General features: G+C 37.7%; 1 protein-coding gene across 1 annotated transcript; it reads left to right on the forward strand.

Moving 5' to 3' along the window:
- The first annotated feature begins 6124 nt into the window (after positions 1–6124).
- On the forward strand, positions 6125–21803 carry rgs8 (regulator of G protein signaling 8). The gene is made up of 6 exons (XM_079884833.1): positions 6125–6462; positions 13048–13098; positions 13553–13657; positions 13755–13816; positions 18038–18204; positions 20903–21803. Exons 3-6 carry the CDS (start codon positions 13557–13559, stop codon positions 21095–21097), a joined length of 525 nt encoding a protein of 174 aa, XP_079740959.1. The 5' UTR covers positions 6125–6462; positions 13048–13098; positions 13553–13556; the 3' UTR covers positions 21098–21803.
- The last annotated feature ends 5938 nt before the right edge of the window (positions 21804–27741 follow it).

The following is a 27741-nucleotide window of genomic DNA, read 5'->3' on the forward strand; positions in this document are numbered from 1 at the left end:
AGCAACAATACACAGGTAGACTGTGATGTTTAAACAATATACTCAATTGGTACTAAGGATGGTCACAGCCTGAACTGTTTATACAAGGGAGGATCCAAGCTTTCATGTTGTTTACACCAAATTCTGACCTACCACCTGAATGTCGCAGTAGAAATCGAGACTCATCAGACTATAGGCAACGTTTTTCCAATCTTCTATTGTCCAATTTTGGTGCCCGTGCGGATTGTAGCCTCAGTTTCTTGTTCTTAACTGACAGGAGTGGCACCGGCTGTGGTCTTCTGCTGCTGTAGCCCATCTGTTTCAAGGTTTGAGGTGTTGTGCGTTCAGAGATGCTCTTCTCCAAACCTCGGTTGTAATAAGTGGTTATTTGAGTTACTGTTGCCTTTCTATCAGCTCGATCCAGTCCTCCTATGACCTCTAGAATCAACAACAAGATATTTTCGCCCACAGAATTGCTGCTCACTGAATATTTTCTCTATTTCTGACCATTTTCTGTAAACCCTAGATATGGTTGTGTGTGAAAATCCCAGTAGATCAGCATTTTCTGAAATACTCAGACCAGGCCGCCTGGTACCAGCAACCATGTCACGTTCAAAGTCACTTAAATCACCTTTCTCCCCCATTCTGATGCTCAGGTTGAACTTCAACAGAAGTTCCCTTTCTCTCTTTCTCTTATGATTGTGTGCAAACTAGTGTTTGCATACTATTATTTAGGCTATGGTTCTTTTTGTTTGAGATTATAATATGAAAAATATTCAGCCTGTCATTCAGACCATGTATTCTTGTCTGCTTGTTTCTGGCTACATTTAATTTTGACAAAATTAAATGTTAAATACTCTTCTGATTTGAAGTCTATATTAATACACTATATTCAGCCTTTCACCTAGACCGTTTCTACTTGTCTGGTTGATATTTGGCTGCATTTAATTTTTGAGAAAATTAAATATGAACTCATCTTATCTTTGAGGAGTTAGATGTCTGTATTAATATACTATTCAGCTTTTTCATCCAGACCGTGTTTACTTTTCTGGTTGATATTTGGCTGTATTTGTTTTTTTAGAAAATGAAATATATACTTATATGATCTTTGAGGAGTCATTTAATTCTGAGGAAATAAATGGTGAATTCCTGGGGGAAAATGGATAACACCTCATTATATGGTGCCCATCTCCCTTTGGTGCCCTCCAGCAAGTTCTAGTCTCAGTCGCAGAAGGAGGGTTTAGGAGGGGTTAGTTTGGTTGTTTCCTGCCGGTCATCCGTTTCAGGATACTCGATTCTGGTCCCTTTAGTAGTCTCAGCCGTAGTCGTCTAGGGATAAGACAGATCTGAAGACAGTCGTTATCTTGAAGAAGGCTTTGACTAAGAAGTAGTCCTGACACTGAGGCCATCAGACTTCTGAGGGCAGTCCCCTCCAGAGAGAAATGGTTTCCACCTCATCCAAATATGGTGTTTCTCTTCGATGCCCTCTGGAAAGCGACTCTCTGAGGAGGGTCGCAGTGCTGCCAGTTCGGTTGTTCCCTGCCGGTTTGCCGCTTCAGGGCACCGAGGTATCAGCGTTCCCAAACGATTCTCCTCCGAGGGTCTTAAAACAGTCAGTTCGGTTGCTCCCTGTCGGTTTGCCGCTTCAGGGCGCCGAGGTGCCTGCATTTCCCAACGATCCTCCTAGGAGGGTCGTAGAACAGTCAGTTTGGTTGTTCCCTGCCGGTTCGCCATTACAGAGCACTGAAGTGGCTGTTCGACCAATACCAGAGGCCAGTCTCGAGAGACTGGTCCCCCCAGTAGATTTTCTGGCAGCGTAGAAGCTACTGCCATATTTATCTCGTTGGGTCCTGCTAACTATAGAAAAGAGCTACAGAATTCAGCGGTTCTCGTCTGCCCAGATTTCTAGGGGTCCTCCCTACGGTGGTGGACCCCGACAAGGCTCTGGTTATGGAGCAAGAAGTACAGACTCTTCTGCGAAAGGAGGCTATAGAAAGGGTTCCTCCTCCCAGCAGGGAGTCAGGGGTTTACAGCCATTACTTAATTGTTCCAAAGAAGGATGGAGGCTTACATTCAAACAGATTGTGTCACAGATTCAGTCCGAGGATTGGTTTGTCACGATATATTTGAAGGATGCGTCCTTCCATGTAGCCATCCATTCTCATCACAGGAAGTCCCGGAGGTTCACTTTCGGGGGTGAAGTGTACCAATATCGGGTTCTTCCCTTCGGCCTAGGTTTACCATAGCTCAATCCGAGCAGGTGGCGGTTCGTTATCGAGATGGTGTTGTTGAGCTCTCAAACACTTCCTCCCAGACCTGAGGGGCCATCATGTGCTTGTCTGCACAGACAACACATCGGTGGTCTCTCATATCACCATCAGGGGGGTCTAAGGTCACATTAAGGAGCTCCTATGAAAAACTTTGGTCGAGCGGAAGTAGACCTGTTTGGATCTTAAGAGACTCTGGGGCTGGGCGCTATGATTCAGAGGTGGCCGAGGTCACGTCTGTACGCATTTCCCCTGATCTTTGCTCCCAGGAGTTCTGGAGAGAGTTTGCTGGGACGGGGCCCGTCTTCTGTTAATAGCCCCGTTTTGGCAGGCCTGAGTACGGTTCTCTCGAGTCTTTCCTCGATGGCTCTCCTCTGGAGATTCCGCTCAGGGAGGACCTCTTCTCTCAGGCGAGCGGGTTGATCCTTCACCCCTGCCCAGAATTGTGGAAACTTTGGGCTTGGCCTCTGAGGGGGCCCAGCTCATAAATTCAGGTCTCTCAACTGAGGTTGTTGAGACCACCCTCCACTCCAGAGCTCCCTCCACGAGGAAACTGGCTGCTGGAGTTCCTGCAGAAGCGTTTCTCCGCAGGTCTATCCCCCTCCGCACAAAAGGTTTACATGGCGGCCTTAGCTGCTTACCACGTCCCTTCCTTGGGGATACACCCTCTAGTAACGTTTCCTTTGTGGCACTGTGACCAAGAGGCTAGGCTGCTTCTAAAACATTATCATCAGGAGTTCCCTCCAATATGTTTGCAGGATGTTGCCTCGCGCAGGTGCTTTCGTCTTGGTGTGCACAGAGATTTCACACGGACAGGCACTTGTTACTATGACGTCGTGGGTGCAGTGTTCCCACAGCATCTCAACGCAGGTAAACTGACCTGTGTGAGTAGTAATTCAGCACTTGTGGGTAGTTCAGTAGAATTAAATGTCCTTATTCCTTTATATCCACGGGACTCGCGTGTGGCACTGATATCTGTCTCTGTAGTGTCTGAGCTAAATATACTGCTGGATCTTATATGCTGTGGGCCTATTTATTTGCTGGAGGTTCTGGACATCTTGTTCAGATACATGGTATTATGGATTCTAGCAAATACAAACAGATAAAAAATCAAAACCTGACGGCCTCTGCTAGAAATCTTATAATGGGCCGTGGTTGGATCTTCCATCAGGACAACGATCCAAAACAAACATCAAAATCAACACAAAAATGGGTAACTGAGCACAAAATGAAGCTTCTGCCATGACCGTCACAGTTCCCTGACCTGATGAGTGGAGTGAACTGAAGAGAAGAAGCACCAACATGAACTTCTGAATCTGAAGGATCTGGAGAGAATCTGTATGGAGGAATGGTCTCTGATCTCTTGTCAGGTGTTCTCCAAACTCATCAGGCATTATAGAAGAAAACTCAGATCTGTTATCTTGGCAAAAGGAGGTTGCAAAAAGTATTTAATAACAGGGTGCCAACAATTATGGCCAGCGTGTTTTGGAGAAAAACATTTATTTTATAATGTGATTTACCCCCACTTTCAATTCTTTTACTTCAATGAGAGGTTAGATTTTTGTGAATTTTTTGAATGAAAGTTCAAAAGGATAAACTATGCAGATTTATTTTTTACAGCCATTTTTTATCATATTTATCAGGGGTGCCATCAATTTTGACCACCACTGTATATATATATATATATATATATAGCATCTATTCAAACACACAACACAAAGAAAATTCACCCCAACATGCAAATTGACAGAAATGAATAAATGTAAAAAGGAAAGAGAGAGGGGGGGAAAGAGAGAAAAAAATAATTACTGGACTCTATTGTCATGAACATTTCCTTGATGATTAGTCATCCAGTGAGCATGCTATCTCTTCAGCCCTAGAGAGGGGTGCTTATTCTAACATGCATGCAGAGTTTATCAAACAGCTGCTTCAGAAAAGGCCCATCGTCCTTGAGAATCCACAGGGTGGCTCTCCACATCATGCACTTTGTGGAGTCATTTCATCAAATATCAAATTATTTATTAACTCTTTCCCCGCCATTGACAGACATTTCCGTCATTTATGAGACAATGCTTCCCATTGACGGAATTTTCCGGCTTCCGTGTTTTCACTGTTTCATCTTCTGGAAGAGTACAGAATCTCCAGATCAAAACACAGGCAAAAAAGAAGCAGAAACAAGCAAAAGCATATGTAAGCAGATGCATATGTAACATAACGCGATCATATAAATTAAAACTGCGTAATGTTACTGAATGAAATGTCGACCCAGGATGAGCTATGTGAAGCATTGGGGGTGCTGATGGACTCGATCTACTCCATCTGTGTTTTGATCATCGTTCTGAATCTGATCTGGATGAAGTCTTTGACAAAAATGCAATTTTCTCAGCTTTTTGCTCAAAATGTTGCTTTTTATATTAAACTTACCCACATTCGAGTGTTGATTAAAAAGAATGCATTAAGCTATAAAAAAAAAACGGGTTTTGTTGTTGTTTAAAAGCAGAGGCTCTTTTTTTCTTTTTCTATATTGCATGTTCGGGTATTCATACAACAGAATATTCTTGGGACCATGAAAAGTTTGTGAAAATGATCAAAATTTATTGTGGTGGCTGGCAACTTTAAAAAAAAAAAAATGCTGGCAGGGTAGAGTTAATATAGATATTATTTCAAGTGAAACATCCTCAACCACATGGAGAATGCCAGGATGCAGTGACTTAGTTCTATGTCTGTATTTGCTCTCAAGCTCTCAACTGCCTTCAAAACAGTAACTCGAATATTGTAGGTCTTTCTCAGCTGCAGTGAATATTTACTATTAGAAATCCTGTTGTATGGCGGGGAACCCCAAGGACAAATGTAAATTGTCATGTCAAACAAAATGCCAAATCAGAAAGCGAGCTGACAGAATACGGAAGCGTAACACAACTTCATCCAAACCTTTTTCTTTTTTTCCCCCTCAATTTTTTTTTTTTTTTTTAAAAGCAGTCCAAACACTATTATCCCCATTTCTTCGTGCCGGTCGTCTTCCATGTTTGAACGCAAGAGATTTCGTGAGATTTCCCGTGTTCACAGTCGGGACCCTGGTTAACTGTGAATGGAATCTGTTCTGTTGTACTGTCTTGGTCACATATGCCAACTGCCACATTGGCACACTGGCAATATGCCACATTGGCACTCCACACACTATAGGAACAAAACTGTTAAATCTATGTTTTGTTTTTTTTATCGTCATGTTTTTGGTCTCTCACATTTTGAAAATCTGATAAGATTTTAAATATATTTAAGGTGGGCCATCCTTAAGACAACTGCCTTTAAAACAGTGATTCTGAAAGTTTAGGTCTTTTATAGAGGCAGTGAATAGCATCAGCTGAAAAAGCTCTAATGAAGGCTTTGAACAATTCGTCAGCAACCTCCAATTCATGTGGTCTGTCGGCTGTGCATTATTCACATGTGCCTGTATGTGTTCACATGAGTGTCTAAGATGATACGACACTATTTTGAGGACATAATATGCCTCCAGTTGAGAACTGAGAATACTGGGTACTCAAGTAGTCAGTCTACAGCCCACACACAGATAAGAGCTATCAAATGAGGCCAGCATGTCCCCATTTTAAACCCAGCAAGGATTTGCCACTGTGAGTGCGGGATAAAAAGGCAGCTTTGATGTCTACGCCGGCTTGATTTAGTCTCCTTGTTCCTCTCCTCAAAGGAACCCATTACCTCGGCCAAAACCTGCATGCTAGACCTCAAATTTCCCTCTTTTCTATGACATACATCCATGCAGAATAACAGTTTGACAGCGAGAGACCTCGCAACACAAACATGACAGTGAAAAGCCTAGACGGAGCAAAACAAAACGGCATAGTAATGCCCTTTGAATCTCCAGAGAGACCAGTGTGTTGACAAAGCCTCTCCCTCTGCTTATTTTTCTCCCCTCTCGTCTCATCTCTCTCCCTCCTCTCTCTCTCTCTCTCTCTCTCTCTCTCTCTCTCTCTCTCTCTCTCTCTCTCTCTCTCTCTCTCTCTCTCTCTCTCTCTCTCTCTCTCTCCCGTTCATCGCTCCCTCACGCTTTCACACCGATGAACACGCTGTGTGATGATTGCTACATGTGGGCAACAGTAGATATCTCTACACAAGAACAGAGCCACGTTAAACCCATCGGATAAAGAAGCGTCTCCATCCTGAATCAAAGAGCTGCCATCAACGGCAGTGAACTGTAAAGGTAAAGGCTCCATATTCATATCACTGATCGATTGTTGCATAAGTTGCTGCTCACACTGGCTTTGTGTGTCTAGGATATTTGTCATAGCGCACAGTTCTCACCATCTGTCCTTCTGTCATGTCTTCTCTTGTGTAGGGAATTGGGTGCAACTAAGAAAAACAGATCATCTATTTGGCTTTCACACTGTAACATTTATAAATGATGGAAACTGCAGTTTGTGATAATTTTTAATTTTTTATGATGTTGCCAGTGTTCTTTTGTGGACGTTGTTTAAACGTGTTTCCATGAATGCTGATTTTTTTTTTTTTTTTTTTATTACAACATACAGAAAAAACATACAGAACATTAATTTTATTTGAGTTATACTGTATAATCAAATAATAATATGTCATATCGATTACTTAAGTTACACCATTTTAATTTTCTGACATGCACAATGAAAACTGTTTGTTGAAGGGATTGGGCAGCTAATCCATCTCTCCTGCAATAACTGTGAGGGCTTTGTAGGTTTGTAAATGTCAGCGAGGGGAAGTGACAGAGATGAGGAGAGACTTTGAAGCATCCACACTCACCACCCACTGCTCTTTTTAAGACACACTGGAGATATGTTTCATTCTGCTGTACAGACTCAACAACAGCATCCATTCTCTGCATGGATGTTATAATCATTTACATTTTACATTTAGTCATTTAGCAGACATTTATCAATCTTTGAAATGGTGAAACTGTAGTTAAAAGCACAATGCACATAAATATGAAGAGACTCGTAACTTTATGTGGGATGTTTATCAATTCCAACGGGGATTTTCTTAGCAGAAACACTTGAGGTATGGATAACTAATCTAACTAAACTAATGCATGTTATTATAATATGTTAGCATGCATCATTGACATATTGGCATTCATTAATTAACTCTTTCCCTACCAGCGTTTTTTTATTTATTTTTTAAAGGGATAGTTCACTTTGAAATTAAATTTTGGTATGTTTTAGCTTACCTCAAGGGCATCCAAGATGTAGGTGTCTTTTTTTCCGCAGTAGTTTCAATTTTGATATTTTTAGGTCAAACCGTTCTTGTCTGTCAGTCATTTAATGCAGGTCTGTGGTCACTGTCTCAAAGAGCATGCACAGAGTCCAAATTAAAACAATTCCCCATCGTCCAAATTAAACAATTTCCCATCGTAAGTACACATTGATGGCCTAAGACACGAAACGAGCGGTTTGTATGAGAAAACTAACAGTATTTATATCGTTTTTACCTCTTATACACAACCACGTCCAAGTGATCTGAGGGCGCGCGCGCATCCTGGTGTGTGACGTGTACGCAGACTGGTGCATAGATATATACACTAGATGTCGCCTTAAAGACATTCGTTCCAATGAACTGCCGTAGACAAGGCGACATCTAGTGTATATATATCTAGTGTATATATCACACACCAGGATGCGCGCGCGCCCTCAGATCACTTGGACGTGGCTGTGTATAAGAGGTAAAAACGATATAAATACTGTTCGTTTTCTCACACAAACCGCTCGTTTCGTGTCTTAGGCCATCAATGTGTACTTACGATGGGTAATTGTTTAATTTGGACGATGGGGAATTGTTTTAATTTGGACTCTGTGCATGCTCTTTGAGACAGAGACCACAGACCTGCATTAAATGACTGACAGACAAGAACGGTTTGACCTAAAAATATCAAAATTGAAACTACTGCGGAAAAAAAGACACCTACATCTTGGATGCCCTTGAGGTAAGCTAAAACATACCAAAATTTTATTTCAAAGTGAACTATCCCTTTAAAGTTGCCAGCCACAGCCAGCATTTTTATCATTATCATTTATCATTATCATTATCACAAAATTATCATGGCCCCCAGAATATGTTGTTGTGAACAGGCAATATATCAAAAGAAAGAACACAGCCTCTGCTTTTAAACGGGGGGGGGAAAAAAGAATAATGTTTTATTCTAGCTTAATGCTTTTTTTATCAATACTTGAATGTGGGTAAGTTTCATAAAGCAACATTTTGAGCAAAAAGCTGAGAAAACACTTTTTTTGTCAAAGACTACATGCAGATCTGATTCAGAACGATGATCAAAACATACGCTGTGTCCGAAATTGAATACTTAGCTACTATATTGTATGCGAAAAATAGTACGCCAACAGAGTAGTATGTCCGAATTTATAGTATTTGACAAACAGTAGGCGAAAAGTACTCGGATGACCTACTACTTCAGACGAGATTCTGAAATGTACATACGATGGACACTTTACTATCCCATGAGGCCACAGGAGACGGTTTATGAATGGAAGTGAAGCGACATCACTGACGCTGGTAGGTCACGTGATAATGACAACATGGCGGATGTAGTATGTCTGTTTTAGTTAATGCACTTTCAAATAGTTGAAAAATCAAATAAATGTCTTTTTTAATAAATTATCTTTTAGTAATTCCTTTTAATGGATGTTTAGTTTTATTTATGTTAATAATCGATTATGCACAATCTAGTCCCACTTGATCTGCATACACAAAAAGCTTTGCAGATTTCCACAGAATTTAAATACCTGTCACTGACAAAGTTTAACACCCCCCACCCTCACCCACACCATTTTTACATGTTCATTTGTTAAATATTTTGTTGAATTATATATATATATATATATATATATATATATATATATATATATATATATATATATATATATATATATATATATTCAACAGAAGTGTATCATTCTCATTTTCTGAGAATGTTTAAATAATGTTTACAATGTTTAAATAATGTTGTCATTAATTTCCTTGAAAATAAGTGTAGAAAAAGCAGATGATATAATTTTTTATATAATGTTTTTAATGACTTTGTACCATAATTTATTATAAAGTTCTACCAAGGTATGTTGAACTAAATTGTGGGGTCTTTGTATTGGGCCTGTCAGCAAAGAGAGTAGGAATATATTAAAACCAGACAGTGGCATTTGAGAAAAAGTGTTCCTCATGTAATTGTGCTAATGCTTATTGTTCGTACCACATTCACACAATTGCAGTTCTATCCAATTTGTCTGAATTATGTCCCATTTCCCAGAATAGCCACTATGTGCTAACCTTTTTCAAACAGATGTCTTTCTGTCCCAGATTTAATGAGACCTCACACTGATAAGGAGCACTTATTCTCAATTTTCTGCATAATGTGTACAACATCAAATCACATGAAATAATTTATCATAGAAAAGTCAAACAGGCCTTGCTATTTTGAAGATATCTAAATAAAGTAACGGTGACCTTAACTTCAGAGTTTTGTTGGACCGAATGTGATTTGAGGAGACAGTAGCCATCACGTTACATAGGTGAGGACCTCAAAGAGGAAAGGGCATTGACAAAAATAGAAGGGAAAGAAACGTTGGCGGGCTGTAGCCAGGCATTACCTTGCAACTGTCATGGCAAAGTGTGAAGCAGGGTGTAAATGAAGGTAGTGTCTCTGGGGCACAGATGCACCTTTCTAAAACAGGAGCTAAACCCTCACTCCCACAAACCCCTAAGAGAAATGTTCTTTTAGTGGATTACAACATGCTGAAAAAAAAAAAAAAAGAGCTTAGTTCCACCTAAGGTGGTTAAGTGGCCTCCTGGTCTGTTTTTATGGGGGTTTTTTTTAGCACTTTTAAGATAATTGGTCTTGGAAACCAGCTTGGTCAGGCTGGGAGACCATAGTTTATCACAGCAACATTTACATTTAATCATTCAACAGATGCTTTCATCCTAAGCGACTTGACAAATGAGGAACATCACAAGCAATTTATTATACATGAGTCAGCATATGTTGTCTGTAAGCATTGCTGGAGAACTTTAAAATATTTAAAATCTTAGGCACTCTAAAACTCTATTCACCTTGTTTATTCCAGTACGTGGAAAGCAAAACTAATTTAAGGCTGGTAAAAGCAACTACATTATTTTTTTAACATGGACGACCAAAGAGCTTGGAATTTAAAAATAGCAAGAGCGAGGGTTGAAGATCAGATGGCATAGCAAATTGATAGTGGGTAGAGGAGCCTCAGCGGGAAACCTGACATCTCACTGAGCTCCATCAGACAGTAACACTACAGGGACCTTCACATGTTCTACTGAGCATTAGGGTATGGGGCACTTTTCATGAGTTCTTTTCTGTTATCTGTAAGGGGACCATAAAAATCAATGTGCCAGTTTTCACGTTACTGAATTATCATTGATTAGCCCAAAATATTTGTTTAACTCTCATTAGAGTGTTAGTAGAGTATTAATAGATTGGTAGGGCTAGGGTCAGAATACGTTGACGTACTTGCAAAGTTCCTAGTCAGTACAATGTCTGTTGGAGGAGGAGCATCACAATAAAGTGATAGCAGATTAAGAAGACAGTCTACTAATACTCTAATGAGACTTAGTTGACATGTAGTTGCAAAGTTACTTATAGTCAACAGAATGTTCACAAGGGACCATCAAAATAAAGTTTTATATTACATTATTGTCACAGCGTTGTATAGTAGCCTATAATCCCCCCACACCCCCACCCCCACCCCACCCCACACACACAAAAATAAATAAATAAGAAAAAATAAACACAGAGAACTAGAAAAACACTACAACTTAACCGTTGAAAGCTGAGGGCTTAGGGCGTTTACACGACACCGTTTAGAACACGCATAAAAACTACAACTTTTAATGCGTTTTGGCCATTCATTTACACAACAATAGTGTTTTGGGGGCCTGAAATCACAAACTTTTGAAAACGGGTTCCAAAGTGCATGTTCTTGAAAAAAAAAAAAACACCATTATTGTCTCAGTGTCCTGTAGTTTTTTTTTTTTTTTTTTTTTGTAGTTTGTGTAACTACAAAAAAACGCACATTTGTGAAAACGGTGATGTCATGGGCATACGTATTACATGTTTAGTTTATAGACGCGTAGTGTTTCTTTACAAAGTGGCATCGCCAACTACTGGCCTAGCATGCATAAGCCATGGTAACAAAGGAGAACTCAGGCAAAGACAGTGAAAATGAAACTAAACAGAACAAAATATAATGAAACAAGGCATGATCGCGACAGTTAGATTAGCCTATATTATAGTGTATTAGCCTATATTATATTATATTATATTATAAGCTTTTAGTTTAACATTGTGATTATGCTGTCCTACTATGAACTGCATTTCCAGCAGTGTATGCTTAACTAAACAGACTAAAATTCAGCATTTGGGAGTTTCACTGCAACCCATTAACATTCCATTCGAAGTGAGACAGGACCCACAACTATGAAATTACTCAGCACAGAAACTCGGATTCCTACATCAAAGAGAAATTGAGAATATTAAATTCCGAGCACTCACAAAAACGAAAGGAGAATGTTAGCTATGTTTTTATTTCTTTGGGCATCTCATGGTGATTTTATAAGGGTGAAACATCAGAGTATCTTTTATTTAGCTCCCTGTAGCTCCATTTGTGCTGCATGCATGGATAGAACATGAACTGGCTTCTCCCTGCCTAGATAGATTCGTCAGAGCATTTTATAAATAGCATGGCACGTGTTCTCATCCAGTGCAAGGAAATGAAGAATAAGCCTCAAGCATCCGGCGAATCACTAAAATATTCCAATCTTGTGAGAATTTTCGGATTGTTTGTCAGACTGCAATTAGAAATTCATAATTTCTGTGATGCTTTAGAAGGGACATATGGTTAAAACACAAGGGGGCTCATGTTATTTATTTATTTCACCCTGCTTGAAAAAGATATTCAGTAATGGAAGCACTATAAAATAATTCACTTTACTTCAGCGCATTTAGATTTGATCCCTAAACTTTTTAACCTTTCATTTGTAATTAGTCAAATGAAAAAAGATACGAAAACAGGGTTGAGAAATAATAATAAATTATGTCATTATTTCCTTGAACTTGCACTCCATTTAGCAATTATCAGAAACAGGAAAATATTCAATAATGAATACAACAAAACAAAAATAAACAGAAATGTGATACTTGACACAAATGAAACTGCTTTTTATGTCAAGAACTACTAAAGCTAACCATGCAAGCACACAGATTAAAATATACCTTGGAATATACCTCCTCTTTCATAATATCCGTGGTAGACAAACCAGTGGCTTTTCTGATTCCCATCAAAGTGTACAATAACACAAAGTCCTGTTCTCATGGTTTTTTTTTTTATGCATGTTGAGAGGAATTACTCATGCATATTTTCTGTGTCAGGAAATCACAATCCTTCAGAAAAAGAATGGTCAATTCCATGCAGTGTTTCCAATTAAAAATAACTACATGTGAAAGCAATAGGTTGCATCAGCTTTGTGGATTGAAATGGTAAGAGAGTGAAATTTTATTTATTCACTTTTTGGAAATGTTCCTTTGGAAGAACTGAACGTGCCTGGAACTGCAGGTGCAATAACAAAAGCAAAATAACGTGAGTCTTATGTTGGTCCAAATGTTTTATATTGCATCAAGGGAAAAGGTGGCATCTGGCATTAGTAATTGTGAGCCTTGGGAATAGTAATTAGAAAAATATGCTCACTGATGAGTAGTATATATACGTTTAAATCTTTATCATTTTCACAGGCAAATCAACTCCTCACTTGACTGGAAGAAATTGCATTGCAAGGACATTCAGTGAGTATCCATTTATCTTATAGTTTATCATGTAAGAGTTAATGTGAGTATCTCTCTTTCTCTCGCTCTCTCGGCCCTGATTGATTCTTCTATGATGTAAATATACATACAGAATTCATGATAATGCCTTTTTTAGGGCCAGGTGCGCTGTTGCATTTCAATGATTCCCATTTTGAAAGAATATTCATGTTTACAATACAGTGAATCCACATCTCCAGATAATTAGTGAACATTGCAATGGTGTGTTGTATAATGCATCTGTGAGCATCAATGCAATCTAATCAGACGGGCTATTATGCACACCTGAGCTGTTGTCATTATTATCAGTAATTTGGTATGTTCTAAAAATAGATCATCACCGGTCTCTTATGAATACACTAATGTCATTGACAGCTGTTAATCTCTTGTTATTGAAGATTGCTTTTATCTTTTTTCCTCTTCTTTTTTTTTTCAGGGCCATGAAAACTAGACTAGGGTGCCTGTCTAACAAATCAGACTCATGCAGCGATTTTTCAGAATTCCTGCCTCCCGCTCAGGAGAGGTCCACAAGATACTTGAAGTGAGTAATTTGTTGTTCCCTCAAGAAAAAAAAAAAGGAAAATATTTAATTAGCTGTCTCATAACTGTACCTGATCATGTATCCTTGGCCGTCTCAGGTTATCCAATGATGAAGTGACCAGATGGGCAGATTCATTTGATGCTCTGCTGTCCAATAAATGTAAGTCGCACTATTCATGATAAAGTTTATGGGTCTGAATTATTGAGCTTATTTGCGTTATTCTTCAGTTGGGGCATTCGAAGTGTGCGCCCAGAAAGCCGCTTCTCAGACAGCGTGTGGATGCTGATTTGAGCTCTCTTTCAAGCCTTTCTTATGCTTGAATGAACATTCACACAAAATTACATCAAAAAGGCCGGTCTCGTCGAGCATCCTAGTAAACATAGTCTGTTATGTCTTAAGTGAACATAAACAGTTGAGAAATAAAGTGCATGTTTAACAGTATATTGGATCGTGCATCTCTTAAAGTGACAGCAGCCTAATAAACCTGCTGTCTTGTAATGTTAATCAAACAAAAAAGACAAAAAAAATAATTTACTGCTCTTGACTGAATAACTTTTGTAACCTTAATAAGGATTCATATATATTTATTTTATACAGTGAAGAAGACTATGCAGTGTTATTTTACATTTGATTATTCATTTTCTCTACCTGAAAATGTGAAAATTACTATTAGACTTACCTGAAAAACATGAAAAGCAGTGTTTATTTTATGTGTATGCTTGGTCTATTGTATTTGCGTTGTTGTTGTTCGTAATTGTATTATTTGTTCATATTTTATTATTGACAGTTTACTTGTCTTTAACAATACTTGTATCAAAAAATGTATATGAGTTTATTACTATTTATTATAAAATTTATTATTAGTAGTTTTTGGTGTCACAACCTTATTTGTTAAGGTTATGGGTCAAAAACAACGAAGACAATATAGGCATATTTTATTTATCAACTACTTTTTTTGTGGTGGGGTCACAAGTAAATATTCGAACAACTACTGGCCCAACCAGTAGTAAAAATCCTTAGCGTTGAGCCCTGTAGTCCAACTTCTTTTGATAGTTTGTATTGTCGCAAAATGTAAAAAATATAAACAATACTATCAACGAGCTCTACTCTACTAAATGTAAGAAAAGCATTTAGTTTCTTATCTTAAGAAAATATTTTCTGTAAAGCTGCTTTAAAAAAGCTTTTCTGTGTTGTGAAAAGTGCTACTAAACAAATAAATTATAATCTATATTTAAGCAAATTATGTTTTTATATGTGTGTGTGAGTGTGCGTGTGTGTATTTTAACACTGTACACCAGCCACACTTCTCCAAATCATTCTTACAAAAAAAGAATCGTTTTTGTCTTTTCAGTCAGTTGTATTTCTATAGGGATGTACTGTAGTTCAGCCATGATATAGCCAAGTTCACCAGCAAGTTATGTAAGAAGCTTTCCATATTAAGTAAAGGGCGCCATTTCCCTGTGAGTCACGCGTTTGGCTGTGACTTCTCTCGTCGATTGCACACAAAATGACAGGCCTTATTTCCTCAGGCTTAATTCGAGCATCAATTAGAACAGAGTGTGTGTGTGTGTGTGTGTGTCTTTCCCTGAATCTCACAGCAATGACACCCCAGACGTGCCACAAATAGCCTCTCTCAGTGCTGTTAACAGGACATTTGTTCATGCTAAATACTTCTAAAATCTATCAATAGTAGTATTTAAAAACAAGTCAGCAAACCATTTGCAAAAGCTGAGGTACCCCCTAATGCTAGGTATTAAAATTCAGAACTCATCCCACATGCACAGTTATATCATGAACATTGATCAAACCATGCAACTTGTTGAGGAGATTTGTGCTATTGCTTTTTTCCCTAAGTGATCATATATTAAATATTCACCTATTGGGAATAAAGGAGGGACCCACCCATATCTGGGTGCAAGAATGAAGACTTGGTGATAGGTTATTTTCAACCAAGTGCCTAAACTGTGACAGACATACAGTGCTTGTCAGAATTATTTGCCCCCTTGGTAAATATGATCAAAGATGGCTTTAAAAAAATAAATCTGCATTGTTTATCCTTTTGATATTGAATTTTTTTTTAAAAAAATGCAAAAATCTAACCTTTTATTGAAGTAAAAGAATTGAAAGTGGGGGGAAAATCACATTATGAAATAAATGTCTTTCTCCAAAACACATTGGGAACAATTATTTGCCCCCTTTTATTAAATACTTTTTGCAACATCCTTTTGCCAAGATAACAGCTCTGAGTCTTCTCCTATAATGCCTGATGAGTTTGGAGAACACCTAAAGAGATCAGAGACCATTCCTCCATACAGAATCTCTCCACATCCTTCAGATTCCCAGATGCATGTTGACGCTTCTTCTCTTCAGTTCAGCCCATTCATTTTCTATAGGGTTCAGGTCAGGGGACTGGGATGGCCATTGCAGATGCTTGGTTTTGTGCTCAGTGACCCATTTTTGTTTTGATTTTGATCTTTGTTTTTGGATCACTGTCCTGTTGGAAGATCCAAACATGGCCCATTATAGGATTTCTAGCAGAGGTTGTCAGGTTTTGATTTTTTATCTGTTGGTATTTGATTGAATCCATGATGCCATGTATCTGAACAAGATGTCCAGGACCTCTGGCAGAAAATTAGGCCCACAGCATTAAAGATACAGCAGAGTATTTTATTTTACACATGGGGTACTTTTTATCCCTGTATGAACCAAACCCATATTAAGTGTTTGCTGCCAAAAAGCTCTTTTTTGTTTGTTTGTTTCATCTGTCCATAGAATGTTTGACACTACTGGAACTTCAAACGGGACAGGTTCTACAGTCAGATGAAACAAAAAATAGCTTTTTTTGACAGCAAACACTTAATATGGGTTTGGTGCACACAGGGATAAAAAAGTACCCCATGTGTAAAATGAATTGTTGATGTTATGTATTTCAATGACCATTATGGCTGTGTCTTTCACTCACTTTCAATTAATTACCAGGGTATAAAACTGCCTTGCCTAATGTTGCATCACAATAAATAAATAAAATGGATGTAATTGATTGTGAGAGTGAATAAAGAATATGCTGATGTACATGGACTCAAGTCGCTTTTTTGGAATTTATTAAATTCAATAGCATTCATGTAAAATATAAATAATAAAATAGTGTAAAATGGGCTATAATACTGTAAAATGAAATTGCGGTATGGACATCATACTGTAAAATTAAATTGCGGTAAGGGCATCTTACTGTAAAATTTAATTGCAGTAAGGGCATCATACTGTAAAATTAAATTGCGGTAAGGGCATCTTACCGTAAAACACATTTACAGGTAAGCTACTTTAAAGGGGAACTTACAGTAACTTACTGGCAATAGTGCTGCCAGTAAGTTACCGCAAAAATACGATAAAATGTCTAACAGTGTATGCTGTGTAAAATCTCCCCTTCAGGTAGCGTGATCTGTAAAAAGCATTTCAGATATAAATGACTTCCTGTGTCTAACAGGATACATGTTCAGCGGAAAATCACTTTATAAAAAAAAAAACAATGGAGGCAACAAAGGAGAACATTTTGTTCGCTAGCCAACAGGAGAACATTTAGCCTCTGTACTGCCTCTTGATTGTCCTTTCATTGAATTTCCAGAGAAGCACTATTGTCTCATTTACCCACCCTGCTGTTTGTGTGGACTTTAACTGAGAAGTCTACCTCACACAAAAAAGGATTCAGGGTAAAAATAAGCAAAAAAAAAACAAAAAACATATGATGATCATAAAATCACTACCATACATGTTTAATCCAACCAGGCTCATTGGAAAAACATCCCTGAGGCGACATTTCTGCAGAATGATATTACGTTGCTTGCACATTATGCAGCCCTTTCAAAGTGAAATGTGCAGTGAGTGATGCTAAAAGTGCATTCAGTTTTATCTGAAACAGATGAATGTTGGTGTATTCTCTCATTTTAAGCACATCACAAATATGACAAAGAAAAAAATTGCTTTTGCTTGGTGGCACGTCCTGATTATATGCATCCCTGGGTCAACATATTTTGTTGATTCTGTGAACAACATTCCTGTCTGAAAATGTAACCCTACCCATACCCCTAAATGCTAGGTGAATAACCCTGATATATAAGCACCTAACCATGCACCTAACCATAAACTTGTCATAAACTGTAAACTTGTCCCTCAAATCGTATTGGTAGATTGGAATGTTGTTCCAGGATCAACAAATATGTTTATCCAGGAACATGTTACACTTCTGCAGCTTGATGTCATTGAGAAGAATTTCCTGTAGCCAGCATGGCCAAGATATGGCATATTAGACATGACAAAGATATACTGGTTTTAATATAGTAAGTAAGATGTTTATCTGTAATCGTATTCATCTTTATTTCATAGATGGTTTGGCAGCTTTCAGAACCTTCCTCAAAACAGAGTTCAGTGATGAAAATATCGAGTTCTGGTTGGCTTGTGAGGACTATAAAAAGATCAAATCCCCTGCTAAGATGATGTCTAAGGCCAGTAAGATCTTCAAGGAATTTATTGACATTCATGCACCCAGAGAGGTATGTTGACTCCTTCTATAAAACCATAGCAACTACACCTGAACAAACAGTATTTGTTTGAATCACCAAAGCTTTTCATGGTGTTGCTAAATAACGTAATTGCAAAGAGTATATTAAAACATTCCAATTTGTATGTACGCAATGTTTCCAGGGGCCTATACCATGAAGCCGGTTTAGGTGGATAGCCAGGTATGTTTCAGTTTAGTTTGCGCCAACCCTGGGTTTTAGGCACCATGAAAGTGGTTTGGCTTTTAGCAGTGTTCATCGCCATAGTAAGGCTGGATCCCAAATGGCACACTCCAGCCTTGTGGACCTCCTTCGAGTTCACACTTGGTGACGTCAGGAAGTGCAGACCTAAGGGGCGCTGGCCTCAAGTCCACAAGGGCACGCGAGAGTGTATTTTGGGACATGCTTGATGACATCATGCCACCGAAACTCCTCCCCTCATTTATCTGATTGGGCGTTCGCAATGATTCCTGGGTAGGTAACTCGTGTGGAGTTAGAAAGTGCGGGCTTCGCTGAAGTCTGCTTCGAGGGCACAAAGAGAGCACACTTCTGAGCGCTGAAATGCAGAATGGGACACCTACGGACTCGTACACTAGGCGAGCACGCGCAGTTTAAGGCCACGAGTCCACATGAAGCATGCCATTTGGGATCCAGCTTAACTTCCGCTCCACGGCTAACCTGGTCTGGGGCAGGTTATGTTCCAGGTTAAAGGTTGCAAACCGAATTTGGACCAATCAGCGGTGAGCAAAGTGACACATGTCTGATGCGATAAAGTCACTCCACCTGTTTCTACTCCAAATTAACGGTCACTAGATAGCAAATGATTTTTAAAGACAAAATCTTCAGGCTTTTAGTAATGCTTACTTAGAATAATAATTTTGCATCATTTAGATATTATTTATGTAGGCTAATTATTATACCCTTCATCGATCACACATGGACAAGTTTAGTTTAATTATTATTAAGCACAGTTTAAATGAATAAATATTTAAAGGTAATATAAATACGCTTTAAAATAAATAGATAAAGCTATGCAATTACTACATGTGAGCTTAAAAGTTCAATTCTCTCAATACCTTTATCAGGTATATACCTTTATTTGGTTTTGTCAACTTGAAACTAATCCTGTAACCCAGAATTTGTTTAACTACCATCATGGTATAGGCCCCAGATGTAACAAGTATAATGCCCTGTTCTGTTGTTTTCATTGTGTTTTTGGTTGTGTCCTGTGTTATCCTCAGTCAGCTTAATTAGTTATCCCAGTCACCTGTGCCTTCTCATTCACCTTGTTAATTATCTCACTTGCTTTGTGTACTTAAGCCTTCAGTCCTCCCTCTGTATTTGTGTATGGTAACATGTGTGAAGTATATTCTGTGAGATTTTCCTGAGTTTTGTTGTTAAAGAGCCAGTTTCCTGTTCTTCATCGTTGTTGTGAGCTTTTATCAGCATGTTTTGTGACAGGCATTCGTGTCTTATCCTGGCAGGCAGAATTTATGTTATATATATAACATGTTATATATATCATATGTTGGTCTTTTGAACATTCTATTCAACAAAGAATCCACAATATTAAACACATTTGTTTTCAACACTTATCAAAATTAAAATGAAATAATAAAATTAAAAAAGGAACTTAAATAATTTCAGAAGAATCATGTGACACTGAAGGCAGCAATGGCTACTGAAAATGTTCATAGGACTGTGCATATATATATATATATATATATATTAGGGCTGTCAAATGATTAATCGCGATTAATCGCATCCAAAATAAAAGTTTGTGTTTACATAATATATGTATGTGTATGGAGTATAATTATTTTCTATATATAAATACACACACATGCATATATATTTAAGAAAAATGTGTTATTTATATATAAAATATTTATATATAATATAAATTATATATAATATAAATATATATACACAGTATATACATGCAAATATTTCTTAAATATATACATGCATGTGTGTGTATTTATATATAGAAAATAATTATACACCGTACACACACATATATTATGTAAAAACAAACTTTTATTTTGGATGCGATTAATCGCGATTAATCGTTTGACAGCCCTAATATATATATATATATATATATATATATATATATATATATGTATATATATATATATATATATATATATGTATATGACTTTTTAATTGCTTATACAATGCACTTCCAAGTTTGAGACCTGTGCTATAAAGAGTTTTCCTCCCTCTGAGTTTGTTCTTTAGCACCACCTACGCTCACTTTAGTTGTTCCCTGGCTTCAAACATGAAGATCATCTTCTTGTTCAGCATGACCTTCAGTTACATTGTGAATCACTGCTTGTTATTCGGGAAGCACAGCGCTGTCCTTAAGCATCCTGATTGTGCGGGTCACAGAAAACACAAATAGCTTCAGTTTGGCTCCTTCAAGACGAGACGTATCTACCAAATGTAATAACCCTGCTCTCTTGGCTCAGACAGTGCACCAACGAGCTTAATAAAATTTTTGACGGTGGAGAAGCGTGAACCATGATCATCAGAGACAGTGATAGATGTTTTTGTGTGAACTTTGATGACCATACCATTTATAGTCTATTCACTTTGGCTGTGCTGGGAAATGGTTTGTTTTATTCTATGCTGTTATCAAGAGTATTTGTACAGAATTTAATATTCTCTAACTCTTATATCTCTGAAGGTTAACATAGACCACAGGACCAGAGAGGAAACCAAACAGAGGCTTCTGGAGCCAACTTCCAACAGTCTCAATGAAGTCCAAGCTAAAGTGTACAGCCTCATGGAGAAAGACTCCTTTCCTCGGTTTATAAGATCAAAGATCTATCAGGACTTACTGAACAGGACACAGATATACTGTCAGAGGAAATCTGTTTAAAAGTTAATGTCTACGAAAGATGTTATTTTGCTTGCCTGGTTAGATGATATTGAGATAATAAAGCAGACTTTAATTGTAATATATAGCATAGTCTGTGTGTTTACAAAATAATTAGATGAGAGTAATCAAATAAAAAAGGTTTAAAAAAAAAACGAACTAGTTCCTTGCTAGTTTGTGCATCTTAAGTAAAACATGACCCTGTAATTTACTTCTTTTCCCAGTTCTATTTGAACTATATTCTCACCCTCCCAATTGTGATAGAATGGTCAATGTTTCTTCTGAATGCTGGCAAGGGTGTAAATGTAAATCAGTCTCTACATGGGTAATATGTAAGAGTAGAGTATGATAATTTATTTTTCTTAACTTCAATGTAACTTGTGTACACATTAACACTTATATGTTTCGATAAGACATGCCTGCTGTGTTACTGCATGCAGCCTCGGCCTGTGGCATCTCTCATTGAATCCTTTCTCTTAAAATCTAAATATAATTATATACACATACGCACACAAAATATATTTTTTTCTCTGAGAAAAAAAAAAGCTATTTCAGAGTATATGGCATTATGTATTGTTTATCTTTGTTTACTTTGTTGATTATTAATTTATTTAAGTTTATTCTTTTAGATGTATATGTTCTAATGGTTTACAATGACATGTTCTCCAGTGATTGTACTAGATCAAGTAAAGCATGTCACTTCAATTACGGTGTTGGTGTGTGTTCTTTTTTGTGTCCGAATGCACTATTCTATGTTGTTTTGTAGCATTTTCACACTGAAAATTCTGGATGATGCACTTAATTAACAGAAAAAAAGGAAGTGTTGGATGTTGGACACTTCATGCTCTCAACTCTCGCAACTTTAATTACTTCACGCGTTCACACGTACATGAAATCAAATGTAGGCGTATTTTAAGCGTATTTGGCGTGCTGTCCGGGGGAGGGCTCCAAGCTTGGAATTTGGCCCGAACCCAGAGTACTCCCCCTTTTACTGGGATAGAAACCAGCCGAGAGTGAGGTGATGGGGTGGTGGAGGGATGCTGTGAAACTTGACATGAGACAGAGGTGAGGAAAGGCTTTATTTATACCGGCTTCCTCTTGTGCTGATTGGTTGATTACCTGAACGTGCTCCTCCCGAACTTTGTTACATACAACTTCATATAGAGGAGGGGGAGGGGCTTTCAGACTTTTTAAAATTCAGACACCACAGTTGAGTACATAGTGTTCTCTCCATATATGTTTCTTTGCAGCCTTTAGCCACTGTCTACAATGAGCTGGATCTTTGTTTATTTTTTGCAGTCATACAAGTTGACAGAATTTTAACTACGGCTGTATTTAACCCTAAGCACTTCCCCTTGGGGGAATCCCCACCGCCATTTTGAAGTGCCTTCAACTTCATCAAGTGGACAACGGAAGTTTATTTGGACAGACCCTCGACTCCTCGATTTTACGTGCATTCACACCATGTTGTAATGACCGTAATTACGAGATTTCAACTTGTAAAAAGTTTTCACGTCCTCGTAATTACAGCTTGTAAGATGGGTACTTTCTGAGAGCTCTTACTTGTACCACGTGACCGCAGTACCACCTGACCGATGCAGATTCATTTAGTCGTTCATAGTGTTGCCATAAAAATGAATAATTCCCAGTCTGAGGACTTGAACAGCTCCGAATAGATTGTCACGTGTTGTCATCTCACTACGGTCATTGTGGCATGGCATGAATGCAGAATTTGACAGAGGAAGCGAGGCTACTCATATGTACACTTCAGGCATCATAGAGACACAATGCAACACGACTGTGATGTCACAACACGCAGTGCTCACACTTCATTTACCCACAAGTGATCAATGGCTTTCCATTTAAACCCATTGCACGGGTTCCGCTAGTAGTGTGCACTCATGCAACATAAGCAATGACGTACATCTGACTTAAACGCAGCCTAAAAGTTTGCTAAGAAGTATTTCCTACTAAAGCAAGGCAGTATTTGAATCTGGTCAAGCCTATTTAATAGGAGCTGACTGGGAGTGGCCTTTAACGGCAACATAACCAGTGCATTGTAGCTGTTGAAGTTTCCATATATTATCCATATATATTATGGCAAAAATGGAAGACAACAGCCCTTTTTCCCTGTTTTCTCTAGTCAGGTAGCATAGATAAAAAAATATTTTTTGTTTTTCTACCGCATAAGCAGACAAGTTTTATTGAGAATTTATTGCCAACGGTGAATTACCCCTTTAAGGTAACAATTACATGTTGCTACTTTTTACAGTATGGCAATAGAATACTCTACAATAAATAGGTACACATGACCGCAGACAGATTGCAAATGTTATAAAAGCTCTTCAGCACACAGATGTGAAGCTCTTGGCTCATTTGGTTTCTTCCAAGGGCTATAGCCCAGATGGAATAATTAGATCTTCCACCCCTTCAGATCAGTGCTCCCTGAACTGTTTAAGACAGAGAGAACATCTGTTGGCCTGGGGCAAAGTTCTCCCTGAAGGCATCGTGAACATATTCACGAGCCTCAGGCGCATGCCTCCATATCAAAGCTGTGTGAAGACCCTGTTACCATGGGAGAAGGAGGGGAACCATTCAGGTGGGAGCTCAGGTTAATTACAGCCTAATCCTCTTTCTTTAAGAATTCCATTGTTCAAATTGCCAAAATTATCTTTCTAAAACTCATTATTACAGCTGAATGCATTGGGTGATGCTGATGAAGGTGATGAAGAGAAGTGATGGCGTGAGCTTTCTCTTGCAGCCTAGTATGGCAATATTTTGATCCTTGTTGTTTTTAATCTTTCTTGATCCTGAAACAACATTCCAATCAACCACTCAGATTTGGAGGGCGAGTTTACAATTTATGTGAACTTTAGGCTTACAACCAGGGTTAGGTGCTTCTACATCAGTGTTATTCACCTGTCATTAGGGATAACTTATGGGTAGGGTTTGTTTTAGAGGTAAAGATATGGTTATGATAAAATTTTCGGACAGGAATGTTGTTCCAGGATAAATCAAATATGTTGACCCAGAAATGCATCTACCTCTGCAAATTCAGGATGTGCTTCTCACCAGATGAGCATCTGCGTGCATTGTCGAAAGAAAATGTGAAGCGATGTGACAAACTCAGCTGAATATCAGTGCATTGTTGTTAACAAGAACTGTACACTTATATAAGAATAAGAACACATAAAAACAATAAAAATGGATATACTTTATAACCTCCAGATGACGGCAAATTTTGATTTGATGTTGTAAAAAATATATTTACATTTTTATTAATATTTGTTTATTTATTTGTTAGCAAAGCTAAATCCATCCATCAGTTCATGAAATCAAAGAATTGCTATAAGATCATATGATCATATTCTGTAATTGTTGTTAATGATAGGTCTAAAAAAACAGTAGTCTGATAATTTGCAATTTGCCTATATTAAATATGATTCAAATATTCAGTTGAATAGCTACAGTTACTAATTTCATCCACAAAATCTTTTGAATTTTTTTTTTTTTTTTAAAGGTATTAGTATTGGCAATAGTCTTGATGGTACTTAGTAAAACTTACTATTCAATCATTAATAATTAAAATACTTTTTTTAGGGTGATTCTACATTTATTTGAGGATTCAATGTGCATATATATATATATATATATATATATATATATATATATATATATATATATATATATATATATACTGTGTATATATACTCTATAAACCTGTGCCATTACTTAGTTATTTGTATATGCTTTTAATAATCTGATAATTCTTTAATAATCTTTTTTTTATATATATATATCTTTAAAGGCTATAGGGGGAAATAATGGTTATTTTTGCTTTGAGCTAACATTCATTCTTTTTTGAGCTGTTAATGTTAAATAGTAAATGTAAGTGTCCATGGCTAGTATCAATATGACATTTTAAATAAGATAACTAGCAATTTTATATTAAACAAACTATTCAATTTAACTGAGGTGTAAAATCTGAACTGGAGCTTTTCCTGACCCATAAAATGTGTATGTAGACCAACAGCTGACATTTTCTGGTAATATATATGTAGTATACTTGAAATGAGGATCAACCGAGCATGTAGCATGTAAGACCTTACTTGGTTTCATTATTAAACTGTTCAAATACTATAAGTGTACTGTAAGTGTTTTGTGAATGTTAACCAATACTCAAGGTTTTCAAAACAGTAATGCCAGGAATCATCACAGGCCTGGCCTTTACCGATATAAGCTGATGTAGGTGGATTCCCGGACAAAATCCACACTCACCGAGTCTCAGGGCTAATTCATGACACCTTAGGAGCATTACTGCTGACAGGAACCTCGAGCAAGAGATTTGCACTGTGCTGCGAGTGCGTTGTCCCCCTCACCCCCCACCCCTGTATTGCTAGGAAACTAATCGTAGCAGAACACGTGAGCTAGAAATATTAGTGGGCTTTTATTCAAGGTTCTGAGTGGTCATAATATAATGGCAAATACAATTAGCATTGTGTATATAATATTTGTCTATCATAAAAACTTAAAATTTAGCTTATAATCATAAATGAAGCATATTCTCATCTTGTCATCAAAAATATTAGGCTTATAATAAATCCTGGGAAGATTGGACATATACTGTATGTATATACACACACAATTAAGCTTTTTGTAAACTCCTATAATAATAAAGCATCATTTGGAATAGAATATGATCATGAGTGATGGAAAAATAATAAAAAATATGTAAAAAAAAACAAAAAAAAACAGGTATCCCTTGTTCAAGGATGAATCTTTCTTATCCTGATAATTCTGTCATTTGGAGGACACAGAAGTCATGGTCTGAAGAAGAAAGCTTACAAAGGTTAAACATTTGGTTGCAGCTGCCTTTATGGCCTACTGGCCTACAGTGTGTTTCTGTAACTCTTATGTTAAAATAAAGAGGATGGTGCTTTCCACCCTGACATCTTGACATAGTCTCAAAATCAAAAAGAAATATGTGATGAATGTAGATAGAGAGATGGCTGAGAGACATTACAAAGAGAAAAGTTTTGTTGGTTTGGTCGACTAACAACAAATTCTTGCTTGTACTGTATAAGCTCTTGTGTACTATATGTTCATTTTTTTGTTCTTCCTTCCACTTTTGCACTGTATGTTTGTGCATTTTGGGGGCGGAGCAATGGAGGGAGAAGTGTGTTTGTTTGGGTTGATTTCAAATATCAACGTTAAACAATGATTCTCAGATATTGCTTACTGCACCTTTAACATGAAAAAGTTAGCAGCACCCTGAGGTAAGATTGGTTGACTGTGTCATATAAGGTGCTTTCTCTCAAGTGCACCTTCTCCATCTCCTGTTCTCATGGTGCAGCAGTAGGACACCCACTACTATCTCTATGAAGAGACCTATAGCAAAAGGGTTTCATCCTGCTCTACCCATGGGAACTTCTTTGTGGTGGTGTAATTGCCCTTCTGCAAGGCATATTATCTGTAAGAAGGAACAAGAAGCTGTGAACAACAAGCTTATTTTCCCCTCTGCATGTCTTCCACGTCTCTGAAAAATTGCTTCCAGGCAGTGGGGTGAAAGTGAATGCCTTCTATCAAAGCAGACGCAGAGATCTCAAGGACAACTGATGCAGAAGTTCCCTTGTCCTCACTTAACCAGATGTTTGGTCTTTTATATCTTGAGTGTCATGTTGGGCGAGAGAAAGACCTTGATGTCTGACTGCATCATAAGTTATTGATCCAAGTTGGGATTCCCTCAGGTACTATATCATTCAGGGATATTAAACCTAATCAAATTCTCCTCGTTCTGAGCACAGCTTGATCAAGTTAGGTACGGCTGTCATGATTCGGCTTGTGGATCAATGAAGTGAGGCGTTTAACTTTATTAGACTTTTGATGAAAACAGGAAATACTCTCTATAAACAACAAATATGTTCCAATTGTGATTGTAATATTTGAGCAGTTTAGGACATGATATTCTGTAAGGTAGGCTACTTATGGAACTGGCTTCCAGATGATAATTTAATCAGCAAGTTACTAAAAATAACTAAAAATAATATTTCTGTCATGACAACTCTTGAGAGATTGGTATGGTAATAGAGATTGGCATGGTAATGGATATGGCAATGTTAATGTATTTGGTCTTGGTGGAATAGATCTGCTAAGCTTGCTACAGAACAAGTACCGAGACTTGCTACTGCCAATACATTCACAGACATTGCTATAAGCATGTAAGACAGGCTGCTCCTGCTGCATATGTAACATACATGATTAAACCCCAGTAGCAGATCTATACAGGTGGAGCTGGGGAAGGTGGATGGTTTCTGAAAGCACGCTGCAGACTGCTACTAGCAACACCCCGGTGTTTATTTAAATGTTGAGCAGCAGCTGACGCTGATCCAACAGCAACCAATCAGCTGTGCCATATAGTTTCGTGCCAGAACCTGGTATTAATTTGATAAAAAGTATATATATTGCCTGATATTCCATGCAATATCGTGCAATGAGGTACTAAGGTAAGGCCATACAATCAAAAGGTTTACCCACCTGTAGTCTAACAAACATTATAACAGCTACAGAAAAGCCTTTGTAAATTGAGAATATTTTAAAGCAAGTGTCTGCCATGCCCATGTTCAGTGAGGTTCACCCTTGAAGCAGAG

Source organism: Squalius cephalus, assembly GCF_949319135.1.
Source record: "Squalius cephalus genome assembly, chromosome: 10".
Lineage (NCBI taxonomy): Eukaryota > Metazoa > Chordata > Actinopteri > Cypriniformes > Leuciscidae > Squalius > Squalius cephalus.

Bases quoted from the DNA above. Each gene is read 5' to 3' on its own strand.
- rgs8 (XM_079884833.1), top strand. From the start codon at position 13,557: ATGAAAACTAGACTAGGGTGCCTGTCTAACAAATCAGACTCATGCAGC. The intron at 13,658-13,754 runs GTGAGTAATTTG...TGGCCGTCTCAG, and splicing joins AGGTCCACAAGATACTTGAA to GTTATCCAATGATGAAGTGA. The intron at 18,205-20,902 runs GTATGTTGACTC...ATATCTCTGAAG, and splicing joins ACATTCATGCACCCAGAGAG to GTTAACATAGACCACAGGAC.